This window comes from Panthera tigris, chromosome B1 (assembly GCF_018350195.1).
Source record: "Panthera tigris isolate Pti1 chromosome B1, P.tigris_Pti1_mat1.1, whole genome shotgun sequence".
Lineage (NCBI taxonomy): Eukaryota > Metazoa > Chordata > Mammalia > Carnivora > Felidae > Panthera > Panthera tigris.
This window is the reverse complement of record NC_056663.1, coordinates 141,999,698-142,013,018: the sequence shown is the minus strand read 5'-3', so window position 1 is coordinate 142,013,018 and position 13,321 is coordinate 141,999,698. Positions and strand designations below refer to the sequence as shown.

The 13,321-nt window shown below is 42.0% G+C and overlaps 1 protein-coding gene across 9 annotated transcripts in view; it reads left to right on the top strand.

The window, feature by feature from the left end:
- SEPTIN11 (septin 11) overlaps positions 1 to 13,321 on the top strand; it is a 92,095-nt gene that overhangs the window by 58,648 nt on the left and 20,126 nt on the right. For all 9 annotated transcript variants that reach the window (XR_006216932.1, XM_042984338.1, XM_042984341.1 and 6 more), the window contains 4 exons: positions 2,972 to 3,158; positions 6,297 to 6,458; positions 11,131 to 11,227; positions 12,473 to 12,641. Coding sequence is in view for 8 of the 9 variants with exons in the window: in XM_042984338.1 (XP_042840272.1) it covers positions 2,972 to 3,158; positions 6,297 to 6,458; positions 11,131 to 11,227; positions 12,473 to 12,641 (615 nt within the window). In the remaining variant the exon portion in view is untranslated. The remainder of the gene's footprint in view (positions 1 to 2,971; positions 3,159 to 6,296; positions 6,459 to 11,130; positions 11,228 to 12,472; positions 12,642 to 13,321) is intronic.

Genomic DNA, 13,321 nt, shown 5'->3' with positions numbered 1-13,321 from the left:
GGTAACTTGGGTGGATAGAAAACATTGCATAAAATATTTCTCCCATCAGTTTTAGGTCAACCTCTGTATTTTGTTGTGAATTCTGTGGCTGGAGGTATATGAAAAGAAATGAGTTGTGGGTAAAAAGGACCATCCCCATGCCTGAAAAGGAAATGATGTGAGAATGTAAATACTGCATATGATTTGCCTTCCTTCACTTTCCCCTGCTTTGTATGGCTGAAACCCAGAGAAGTTGGAATTGGCCAAACAAAAACCAGATGGGTGTCTTTTCTATAAAATGGAAACTATCAAAAGGCAAAATTGGGATTAAACCTCCTTATCTTTATGACTGGATGTAGATAAGAAGTGGAAAGGAGTAGAAGAGGGGCAGGTAATTTGTTTAAAGGATTGTGAAGGGGAATACAAAACCACTGGCTGACTTAAACACAGGGAATAATGATTTTGGTAAATAGTTCTCCTGGAATACGTTTCTTTAATTTGTTTATAATAGTTGGAAGGTAAAATTGGTGGAATTTCACGCTGGATTGTGTGGAGGAAGTAGAAGAGGAGGTCTCTGATTTGTATGGATGGAGGTGCCATTCGCCAAGCTAAGGAAAACAGGGAGATGGTTTGGGGGCAAGATGAAGAGTCCCATCCTGGACACATTTAGAAGAGCCAATGCAGATATCTTGTAAGCAGTTGTATGGATGGGGCTGAAACTTGGGTGGATGATCTGGGCTACAAGCAGAAATTTGTGATTTATCATCACTTAGATGGTAAGTAAAACACAGGAATAAATGGAATTTTCTAGGGAGATCACATAAAGGGAAAAAACGGAGATTGGATGATTGGCCAGAACTCCCTGACAGGGGAAGGCAGAAAGAATTCAAGGTATAAGAGGAGAACAAAAAGTTTCTTTGGGTATATTGAATCTAGTGCAGAAAACATGCCTCACTGGAAAAGGAGAGATGTTATACCTCCTATAATCTTGGAGGATTAGAATCAACACCAGAGGCAACAGGGAAATTAATAGAAAGCAGAAACCTATTTGGACCACTGCTGGGAGGAGGTGCTGAGAAGCTAAAAATCAGGAACTAGTGAGGCAGGAAGGAGCAATTGCTTGTGAGCTGCTTTTCCTTTCCTAAGAGGGTGCTGGAGAGAGAGCCTGGTTCCCCAAACACATGCCTCAGTGTCAGGAGACTGGAAGATCAGGCTCTTGGCTGGCATGGGTGAACCTCGGTGGAGTGGCCCAGTCCACTTCCCTACAGGGCATGAGCACAGTAGCAGGATGGTTACCATGGAACTGAGTGAGTGTAAGGTTCCTCCCTGCCACCCCCAACTTTCTCAAAAGTCAAGCTTGCTTTTCTCTTAGTTGTTGCTTTTTTAAAATTATTATTACTGTGAAATAGTTATATCTTTTATGTGCTAGGCCTTTACATATGTTAGCTCACATATTTGTCACAGTAGCTCTCTGATATAGGTACTTTTTTGTCCTTGAGTTACTTATGAGGAAATGGAGACAGAGAGGTTTAGGAACTTGCCCAAAGTTACATATCCTGTAAGTTGTGGGGTTGGAGTCCATCTGTCTTGAATCCATGCTTCTAACCACCATCCTATAATATTATCACTGTTGCTTCAGAACACCCGCTTGTATTTTGAAAGTGGAAAACATAGAAGAAACTTCTCACTTGTTCCTTCTTTCTATTGGAATTTATTGGGATTTCTTTTGTCCTATTTACTTACTGGTGTATCCTACTTTTTCTTTTAACCGCTAGAGTTTTTGTCTGCTCAGATTGAATCAGTGGATTGTAATGAATGACCAAAGAAAAATATCAAAAACCGTTTTCTGAGTGCTTTTGGTTTTTGGTTATAAATGTGTTTTTTGTTTTGTTTGTTTTTTCTCTTAGAGTGTGTGCTGTCATCCTTATTTCAAAGATTTGTTGTTCCCTTAAGGATTTCAGTTTAATATATGAGTTGGGGGAGCAAAGTGTTGAAAGGTTTTTATTTTTCTTAAAGCGTAAGTCATTCCTCAGCAAGGTAATAGGTTTGGGGAGAATTAACCCATTGTGTTCCTAGTAACCCAATCTCACTGCTGCTCACACTGGTTTCTCCTGAGCAGGTCCCTGGAAACCTGAAAGTTTATAGCTTTTCCACAGCAACCTACCTAATGTACTGCTTCGTCCTTGGAGAACATATGGTTTATTGAATGCATATTCCCAATATGTTATTAATGATGATGGTCTGCTAATAGAATCATACATAATTATTCAAAACAAATTTGAATTATGATTTGGTGAGAAGAAAGGGATATAGAGTTTACCTTCAAATCATAAAATTTCAGAGTTGGAAATAATCTTGAAGCCTATAATGGCCCAGGAGCACTGGGCTAGATGAGAGCACAGAGGGGCCCTCATCTCTGGAGGAATGGGACAAAGCATGGGGGCAGAGCTCCCACTAGGTTATGCCATAGCCTGAAATCAAAAACCACTTTCCTTTTGTGCGCCAAAGCCAATCAGTTGGTAGAGGCTGTCAAAATCACTTTACTGAGACAAATTTTGAGACTTCCATTTTGGCCCAGCAGGAAAGAATGCCACAATGTCTTAGTAATGTCTTCCATGGGAAGTGACAGCATGGTTCACATATTTATAATCTCTGCTTTAAAGGATGAATGTTAGCCAGGGGAATACTAGGAAGGAGACTGTTCCGGGTAGGGGGTTAGCATGAACCAGGTCATGAAGGCAGCTGTGTGTGATGACTGGGACAGAAATGGTGAGCCAGGGAGGAAGTGGGAGAGAGGAGCTGGAGAGATGTTCAGGAACCAGATGATGGAAGGCCTGGGATGCCCAGGTAAGGAACTGGGACTTCAGCTCTTAGGAGAGGGAACCATTGAAGACTTGACTGCCTGCATGGAGCTGCACAAGAGGTTGAAGGCTAGAAATATGCTGATTTGAAGATGTGTTTAAAAAAAAAAAAAAATTCTTCTGCATTCTAGCTATAAGCCAATAGTGGAATATATTGATGCTCAATTTGAAGCCTACTTACAAGAGGAATTGAAGATCAAACGTTCTCTCTTCAACTACCACGACACCAGGATCCACGCATGCCTCTACTTCATTGCCCCTACTGGCCATTCACTGAAGTCTCTGGACCTAGTCACCATGAAAAAGCTGGACAGCAAGGTACTGACACTTTGGTGACTATCCACTTGCCTTTTGGATCACCTTTATCTGAAGGCCCTGATTTATTTCCTTCTTTTAATGTAATTGGAGTTGTTTTGTTTTACAAGACAGTTTATTGTAGCAGTTTTAGGTTCACAGCAAAATTAAGAGGAAGGTACAGAGACGCATGTATACCCCTGCCCCACGTCAGCACCCCCACCTGATGGGTCCCATTGATGGGTTGTTACAGTCGACGCATCTATGTTGACACACTATAATCACCCAAAGTCTGTTACTTACATTAGGGTTCACTTTTGTTGGTGCACAGCCTGTGGGCTTGGACAAACCTACAAAGACCTGTATCGTGGAGGCATACAGAGTAGTTTTCCTGCCCCCAAACTCCTCTGTGCTCTTGCCTATTCATCCCTCCCCCTTCCTCCAACCCCATAATTGTCTTTTCTGGTTTACAGAACAATAGGGTTTAGCAATGTGAGAAAAATGCTTCAAAACCTCTGGATGTTAGGCTAAACAAAATAAAACAAACAAATAAAACCATGGAGCTCTTTACCAAGTATTTTTAGTTCTTAAATTAGCACCAGCGGATGCTCTGATGAAGGTTGGGGAATTATATAGCGGAGACATCTAAATGGTCATAGGAAGGGTTAAATTTAGGGAGATTGAAATATAAAGTCACAAATTGTTTACTTTCCTAAAACCTTCTCTAAATTTCTGTTTTAAAGGTTTGGCTTTAATATGAAGTTTTGAGTGAAAAAAAACAGGTGTTAATTTTTTTCCTTATGTGATAAGGACAGTCCAGCTTCTTAGATTTAAAAGTGAATTGCACCCAAATGTTTTTAAAAAGTGGTTTCAGTTTGACACCTGGGCTTTCCACATTAATAAACTCTTCCTTTTACAACATTTGAAGAGAGGTACTGATAAGTTTGATAACATTAAGTGATGTACTTTACAATTAATTTGATTTTTCATTTTGAAATAAATGGAAGGCAGTATATTTTGAATTGAAGAAGCAAATGAAAAGGAAAACAGCCAGAAAAAGAAGCTGTGGTATTTTTTTTTAACTTTCCTTGAAGTTCCATAAAAAGTTGTATCATCTTTAGGGGGTTTTGTTGGGTGTTATTTTTGTGTCCAAACAATGCTGTTTGAAAGATGCTTTCTCTCCAGAGGAACGTAATGGAGGGCAGTCAGATGACCAGCTGTCCCCGAGGCCTCTGGCTGAACTGGCCGCCAAATGGGCTGCAGTGGCTGACACAGGGCTTCCAGCATGCACAGAGTTCCTTGGGCTTCCAGCATGCACAGATACCTTGGTTTACAGAAAAATGGTCTAGTGATGTGAAGGGACTATTGCAGCTGGAGGACTCTCGGGAGAATAAATAGAATCCTTTTCATGCATTTGTGTCCGCAACAGTGAGCCACGGGCAGGCAGGCAGTTGAGGGCTCTGGGCCATGAGGCTGGCTCCCCAGGCTGCCGTGTCCCTGGTAACAGGGCTGGGGAGGGGCAGAGATGGAGGTGGTGTCCTAACTGAGGCCATGTTTGTGGACCAAGCCCGGCAAATATTCAACAAAGGATTATGCTTAGTAGGGCTGGTTTAAAAAGGGAAAGAAAATAAGGCAAATGAACACAGCTGGAAAAAAAAAGTCCCTGAAAACAGGTTAAACTGCTTTTAAAGAACCGATACTGCTGTAGAGATGGAGGGCTGGAGAGCATCTGAAAATGGTATTTGCAAAGGGTGTTTATACAAGTGAAGTGAAGAGTTAAGGTGCTTAAGTATATATATCATAAACATATAATTTCAGAAATGATTTTCAAGCACCTGCCACTGAGGAAAAAGAGGTTTTAAATCTCAATTGCTTGTGGCGTCTATCTACTCTGATCAAACTGGTCAAGAAGGTATGAACCTCTGCCATTTTGTCTGTGTAATAGTCACTGAATACTAAACATGTAGAGAAGATAACCAACAAGAACAACGGGGAAGTGTTTTGTTTCTTGGGCTCTGACCCAGACATATCCCCACCATTAGTGTTTCTCTTGCTGGATGAGCCCAAGCATGATGAGGTAGGAGTGGGTGGAGGAATAGGTGAAGAATATGTTATTCTATCCACATGTCTTCTCATTGTGGTGTATCAGGGGTTTTGATTCGGCTCTTGGAATAAAAGAAGCAAAGGAATGCAGACATGACCAAGAAAACCTCCCTAAGGACTCCCTCATCTCTTGCTAGTGTGGCTTTCTCACTGAGTCTGTCCCCCTTTCCCCTGAGCTGGGAGAGCATGGCCCCAGGTGTCAGATGTCAGTTGTGTCTTACTGAAACCTCTGTGGCTACCAGGGAGTGGAAGAAAGTTAATCTTAAAAAACGAATTTTTTAAAATGTGCTGTGTGGGCAGTGCTGGGCAAAGTTGGGAGAATGACCCACTTTGGGGTTTGAGGCTTGGGCTTGAGGGTGTCCTCAGCTCTCACACTGGGCTTTCTGCCACTGTTTTCAAACTCTGCCTTCTCCCTGGTCTCTAGTCAATGCTTTGAAAGCGAGCCTTTGCCGCTAGGTTTCATTCTGACATGAAGAAGTAATGTGCTAGAAGCTGGTGTTTCAAAAGAATTAATTGGTGTGATTTTGAAAACTTTAAAAGTAGGTGAAGCCGTCTTTGTTCTGGTTAATACGTAGGTTCTCTACCCCTAGTAGTCATTAGAAAAAAAGAGAGGGTGTTATCCTGCATAGAGATGAATATTCCACTATTCTAACACAGTCTTTGCTTTGCACTGTGAGGAACATGCAAAAATCAAGCTTTTTAAGTAGCTGGGAGGGGTCTAAAAGGAGTGGTTGGTTATTCAAAGAATAGGCTTCTTTGTTATTGCTATTTGTCATAGAGTAACACTTCCTTCTACTCTGTTAAAAAAAAAAAAAAAATGAGGTAGCACAGAAGAGGAAATTACAAGTATGCTGTCAGTGCCGGATGGGAGGAAGTAAAAGTGTTCACAGATGGAGCTAAAAGATTATCCATGTCTTCTTAATTTTCCCTCTGGGCACAAAGCCTTATTTTCAATATCTATTTTTTAAGTGAAGCTTTACAACTTTTGTTATGTTTCATTCATTTGTCTTATTTTTCTTATATTGGAATTGTGTAAAAATGGGTATGTTTGTTTTATAGGTGAACATCATTCCAATAATTGCAAAAGCTGACACGATTGCCAAAAATGAATTGCACAAATTCAAGAGTAAGATCATGAGTGAACTAGTCAGCAATGGAGTCCAGATATATCAGTTCCCCACAGATGAAGAAACGGTGGCAGAGATTAATGCAACAATGAGTGTAAGTCCTCAAGTTAGGAAGAACTTACCAGAAATTGTCCTGAAAGCTTTTCTTGGTAGCAGCATTGTAGAGTGACTGGAGCACTGGGCCAGGAATCGGATTCTTTAGCGTTGCCCAGCTCTGCCACTATGGCAAGTCATTTAACCTCCTCAGGGTATCCATCTATCAAATGGGAAAGTTAGACAAGCCTATCTCCAGTTTCCTTCCTGCTCCAACAGGCAGGATTTCTACAGCAGACCTCTTGGGAAGGGAATGCCAGCCCAGCACCGTCTCACACAAAGCAGCTTAAAGGAAATAGATCTCTGCTTGTTTCTGCCATTGTTGGCAGAAATATCTCCACCTGCCTTCCTTTTGCTTCTGTGATGGGTTCCTGCCTTTCGCTCCATTCTGTTTCCCCTACTCTTTCCTGAATTATTAGGTTAATTGGCAGTTGAGGGTATAATTTCTCCATGTCCCAGGCAGAGAACAAGAGAGAACTGAGTAAAGCTTCAGCAATTCTAAGTGCACCTGTGATATGATGTCCGTGTCCTCATGCTATCTGCTGATCCCGAATCTTTCTCACTGCCTCTTTGTGTATCTCACAAAGAGATACATGGCTCATTTCTGGGCCACAATTCCTATACTTTTTTTTTTTTTCCATTTGGGAATGCATAACTTGTGTAAAACTAGCATCCTTTGCACATAGTAGATGACCAATGATGGCTTTTGGGATTCTTAAAATTGTAGGTTAGCTTCTGTGAAATATAATTAGAAGCTATTAAATAAGTTGCCTTCCCCTGAATACGTGCTAAAAATTGATTCAAAAGTGTGCTGGTGGCAGCAGAAGTCAGTGTACATTTTTAAATTGTGGTAGGTTGAGCTGTGTTCTACTTTCCTTAGATCTGATCATGAAAAGTGTCTAATGAAGTAATTATTAAATTGCCCTGAAGGCACTCTTTTTTTTTAACAGCCATATTGAGATATAATTGATGTACTGTACAAGTTACCCGTTTAAAGCATACAATTCAGTGGTTTTTAGTATATTCACAGAGTTGAGCAACCATTGCCACCACCAATTTTAGAACCTTTTCATCACCTGAAAAAGAAATCATGTTCCTTTTAGTTGTCAACCCTCTAACCATCCCAGTCCTAGGCAACTACTACTCTACTTTCTTGTCCCTTCTGGACATTTGCCTATTCTGGACATTTCATATAAAGGGACTCAGACTGAAGCTCATCTAGAGAATTAAATGGCTTGGTCAAAGCAGCACTGAGATTTCAACCCTGATAACAGTTTTGTGTTGTTTGCTATCATAATTTAGGAGAACAGAGATATTTCACAAAACTCCTTCTTGTTTCTTCAGTTCAGCATATGGACTTTTCTATATAGCACTGTTATCATTTATGGAGGAATATTTTCCTTAAATTTTTCCCAATATGACTAGGACTTTGGAAGCAAATGTAACTTCTCCCTTATCTGGGGCTGTTTGTATGAATTGAAAATTTAGGGGCCCATTAGAGCAGAGATTGTCCATTCTCCACTCTGCTCTAGTGTGGTCACACTCGGAGTTGTGTGACCTACTCTGGTTGTCTTGCTCCTGTGGCCAGGATCGTGAAGACTCTGGAATTTGTGAAAACTGGGGAGCAGATTCTTCCTGGGAGGATGGCCGGAGGGGGTACGAAAGGAAGGTCATCATGACGGAGGGTAACTGTTCTCATTCAAAAGACAGAACTGAAGGGTAGTGAGGGGTTGGGGCCCAGCGAGAAATGAACGTTTGGCCATCGGTGCCACCGCAGCACAGCAAGCACCCTGTGGAAGGAGTGAGTTCCCATCACAAGGTGGTGGACAACAGGTTCTGTATCTCAACTCATTTAGATACTGTAGAAGCAGGATCGAAATGGATAACATGTGAGGTCTCTCCCACATCTAAATTTCTCTGGCTATGGGTACTGAGAGTTTCATAGCCATCATAGCACCAGTCATTTTTGACATTTATGGAGGATTTACTGTGCATCAGCCACCGTGAGAGGTTTTATTTACATCTAATCCTCACACCAGTCCCATAGGTAGGCACTATTATTATCCCTAACTCGCAATGAGGAAACTGCAGCCTGGCATGGTCCAGCCATCGGTCGTGCAGGGAGGATTTGAACGCAGGCAGCTCAGCTCCAGTGCCAGCAGAGCAGTGTGCCTGTTTTACAACATCATTAGAGCCCAGGCTGAGATAGCGCTGGTTTATTCTGCTGTAGAACTTCAGTTTGGGGTTCTTCTGCTGTAGAACTTCAGCATAGGATTCAATAAATGACATGAGTGAATATTGTCTAATGTTCTCTTTATATCTCTCCCCTTCCTTTTAAATTATTTTGGGTGCTCATGAAACTAAATTTGTGTTAAATTTCTTGGAAAGAAACTACCCATGGGGATGCCTGGGTGGCTCATTCGGTTAAACATCCGACTTTTGCTCAGGTCATGTTCTCGTAGTTACTGGGTTTGAGCCCCGCATCGGGCTCTATGCTGATAGCTCAGAGCCTGGAGCCTGCTTCAGATTCTGTGTCTCCCTCTCTTTCTGCCCCTCGCCCACTCACTCAATCTCTCTCTCTCTCTCTCTCTCTTTCTCTCTCTCTCTCTCTCTCGCAAAAATAAACATTAGAAAAAAGTCCCATGAATCTTGGCTCTTTGTCTCTTTATCAGATTAATCAAACTGATAGTCCGAAATTAATCTTGTTCTTTAACAAGAATTTTTTTTAAGTCTCTTCCTTGCCAATAATTCCTGGTGATGAAATCCCATATGATATGTGGAAAACAGATTTCACTGGCAGTTGCTTTTGTCACTCAGTGTGAGCGGAGAAAACTCTTTCCTTGGTCATTATGGCAGAATGGTGGCCAGCGGGGCCCTATTGCTCCTCAACTTCAGGGGACACATTACAGTTCCAGACTTGGAGTCTGTGAAAGGAATGTGCTTTCTTTCCTTCCTATAGAGTGTGAGATGAACCAGAGAATATAAGTATCTTGAGCAGCAAATGAAGTACCACCTGGGCATCCTGGGCTGAGGGTTATGTCCTCTGTGGGAGAGGATTTGGCTGTAGGACATTCTCATCTTTCTCAACTTGCCTACAGTAGAAGAGCAGTGGATCAAGGAACTGAAATAATAATTCTCAGAACAACCATTTCAGATCTTCTTATTCTTACATTTTAATAGAAAAAAAGATGGAATTACTGTCCCTACCACCCGCACTCCCAGAATGTAGCCATAGCTACCAAATAAAGCAACGTGAAATAGTCAGTTGTTTTGAACACCACCTCTGCTTGGGAGAAGTCTGGGTTGCAAGGCTTGGGCCAATAATGTGGGCCAAAATGTAGTTCTGATTTGAATTTTGTGCAATGGCCAACTGTAAAGCAATGCTGTTAGAAATATAATATGAACCACACAAACAATTTAACATTTCCCAGTAGTCACATTAAAAAAAGTAAAAGGAAATGTGAAATTAATTAAAAAACTTATTTAACTGAATATATTTAAAATATTATTTCAAGGGGCGCCTGGGTGGCTCAGTCGGTTAAGCGTCCGACTTCAGCTCAGGTCACGATCTCCCGGTCTGTGAGTTCGAGTCCCGCATCGGGCTCTGGGCTGATGGCTCAGAGCCTGGAGCCTGCTTCCAATTCTGTGTCTCCCTCTCTCTCTGACCCTCCCCCGTTCATGCTCTGTCTCTCTCTGTCTCAAAAATAAATAAATGTTAAAAAAATATATTATTTCAATATGCAATCAATATAAAAATTAATGAGATATTTTCATAGTAAGTCTTTGAAATCCAATGTATATTTTACAGTTACAGCATATCCCAGTTTGGAAGCATACCCAAATTACTCCTAACACACTTGAAAATTTTTCAACATGAAATAAGTACCAAAAAGATAATTTTCCTCTAATGTTTTCATCCACATTGAGTAAACTAGTTTTTTAGTTTTTTGTTTTGTTTTTTTTTTTTAGAAAATTTAAGTTTAAAGCAAAATGAAGTGCAGTCCCAAAACAATACAGTTTTATTTCACGGAAAAATATTTTGTTATATTTTTAAGTTCAAAGGTAAAATAATTAAAAGTAAATAAAAGTGGGACATCTGCGTGGCTCAGTTGGTTAAGCCCCCAACTCTTAATTTCAGCTTAGGTCATGATCTCTTGGTTTGAGAGTTCGAGCCTCACATTGGGCTCTGCTGTCAGTCAGGGCCTGCTTGGGATTCTCCCTCCCTCTCTCTCTGCCCTTCTCCTACTTGCGCTGTCTCTGTCTCTCTCAAAATAACTGTACTTAAAAAAAAAAGAAAAGAAAAGTATATAAAACTAAAATTCAGTTTCTTGATCCTGTAAGCCCTGTTTCTGATGCTCAGTGGCCACATATATTAGCGGCTACAGTCTTGGACAACATGTGTCTGAAGCTTCCTGTGTGGTTGCAAAGACACCTACGGTTTCCTTTGAATCTAGCTCATACCACATAATCAATATTTGGTCATAGGAGGGGTGGGGTACACGAAGCCCACCTCTGCTGACCTGCAGAGCTTCCTCCCTCTTCTACCCACCCTCCCCTTTGTCTCCCCCTCACTAAGTGAGGCTGGCAGAAGGGGCGGAGCCTAGGCAAGGTGGAGAACCAGCCTGGGCAAGACCTGGAGAAGGTAACAACTCTGTCCTTGTGTTGCTTCCCAGGTCCATCTCCCGTTTGCTGTGGTCGGCAGCACTGAAGAGGTGAAGATCGGCAACAAGATGGCGAAGGCCAGGCAGTACCCCTGGGGTGTGGTGCAGGGTATGTGCACATTAGGGGGAAAGGGGTCTCCACATTTAACTCCTGTGGTGACTGTTCTGGCTTCTTCTCTCTCTGCCCTGTTTGGGGAAGTTTTGGGGGAGGTCCTCAACCAAAGGCAGGACGAAGGGAGGGTTGTACACATGGCACTTGTGAAGTGAGGAAGCAAGACCCTGTGACCAAGTAGGTAGATGGTGGGGAGAAGTGACCACAGTGCCCTACTTCCGGTGAGGCAGCCCCTCAAGAATGTTGGCTTGTGTGGCAAATTGAGTATAAATTCCTGGTAGAAAAGAGCTCTTCCCTAGAAGTTTCAACAACTTTCATACCAGTTTCATCAGCAAAGTATAATAAGAAAGCTGCAAAAGATTTCTTGTAAACAAGAAGTTACTTGTTTCTCCATTATCTCTGGAAAACCTGTCTTTCAATTAAATGTTATCTCAGTGGATATCTGAGAATTATGACCTATTTGGTGCTGGGAGACATGATCATAGTCTCTGACCTGAAGAAGCTTCCCATATGTCACTTTGATAGGCAAGGACCCTATTTTCCTGCCTTTGTGTGTTTTGAGGGAGGACATCTGATGCTATAGGTTAAGTAGGATAGCTATAGAAAGTTTCTTCATTAGTTTAAGATCTATCAGTCCCCCTTTTCTTTTTTTCTGAATAAAGGCAATAAATCTGTGAGAAGGGAAAAGAAATTGTACCTTTCAGATCTCTAAGAAAATTACAATTTTTATGAATCTTACCTGTTTCTCTATAATAAAGCTTTTTTCATAGTGTTGATGAAATTAAAGGAAGTGGTATGTAGAACCTGCCTTGTATACTTCCAGGGGGCACGGAGTAGTGGAAATAGACCTGGCTTTGCAGCCAGATGTTGTGTTTGAATGTAGATTCTGCTCCCAGTACTCAGGAAGTCAGCTTCCTTATCAAAGCCTTGCTTCTGCATCTATAAGACGAGAGTCACAATGCCTACTTGGCAGAATTGTTCTGAAGGATAAAGACAATATTTATAAAGTTCCTCTTGCAATGCCCTGCCCTGAGCAGGCACTCTGCGATCACTGTGGTCATCAACATTATGGTCCACATTGTCGAAAATCTTGTCCTCGTTGGGAATGTAAGGCGAATCCAGTGAAGGGTCTTCACAGCTTTGAGATTTCAGGAGCGATGGTGATAACTTTTTGAAAGTGTCACTTCAGATTTTTAGGGATGTCATTGCTGATAGCCGCTTCCACCTTCCCATCTCTTGCAGTTGAGAATGAAAACCACTGTGATTTTGTGAAACTTCGGGAGATGCTGATCCGCGTGAACATGGAAGATTTGCGAGAACAGACTCACACCCGCCATTATGAACTGTATCGGCGCTGTAAGCTTGAGGAGATGGGGTTCAAGGACACTGACCCTGACAGCAAGCCCTTCAGGTATGAGGGCACCTAGCAATCAGCTGTTTCCCAGACAGTGGCTTGAATGGTGTGTTGTTCCATCACCAAAATGCTTGTCGGATTGAGATAGCAGTGATTGAGGGACCTGGTGGGGACACGTTAGTAAGCATAATTGGCAGGCATTGTGATAACCACTTTACTGGTATTATCTCAACTAAGCGATGTAGATGATGTCACTGCCATCCTCATTTTACAGATAAGGAAACTAAGGCACTGAAAGTGTAAGCAACCTACCCAAGGTCCTACAAGTAGGAAGTGATGGAGTGAGTTTTGAACCCCTGCTCTTAATCATTATACTCACAGAGGCACAGAGCCTGGTCTAGGCATTTACAGAGGTGTGGCCACTCAGTACAGTTTGCTCCGTTCGTTCATGGTTGCCAGCCAGGTTTCACTTCCCAGGACTCTTATCAGCTCTCTGTGTTTCAGTCCAATGCTAACAACTAATGAGGAAGAAAGGGAATAACTTGTAGAAAGTTTCTTGTGTGTTTTCCCACATCATCGATGGATGGAGATGAAGTGGCAAAATGTGAAGGGGGGAATTAATGCAGAATTAGCGGCCCAGCAAAGGCCCAGCTGCTGTCAGAACCTAGGCCGTGGGGGAGGGGCGGCAGGGGCTGAGTACCTTGGCCACAGAGTGGGGAGGGAAGGCAGGCCACCAG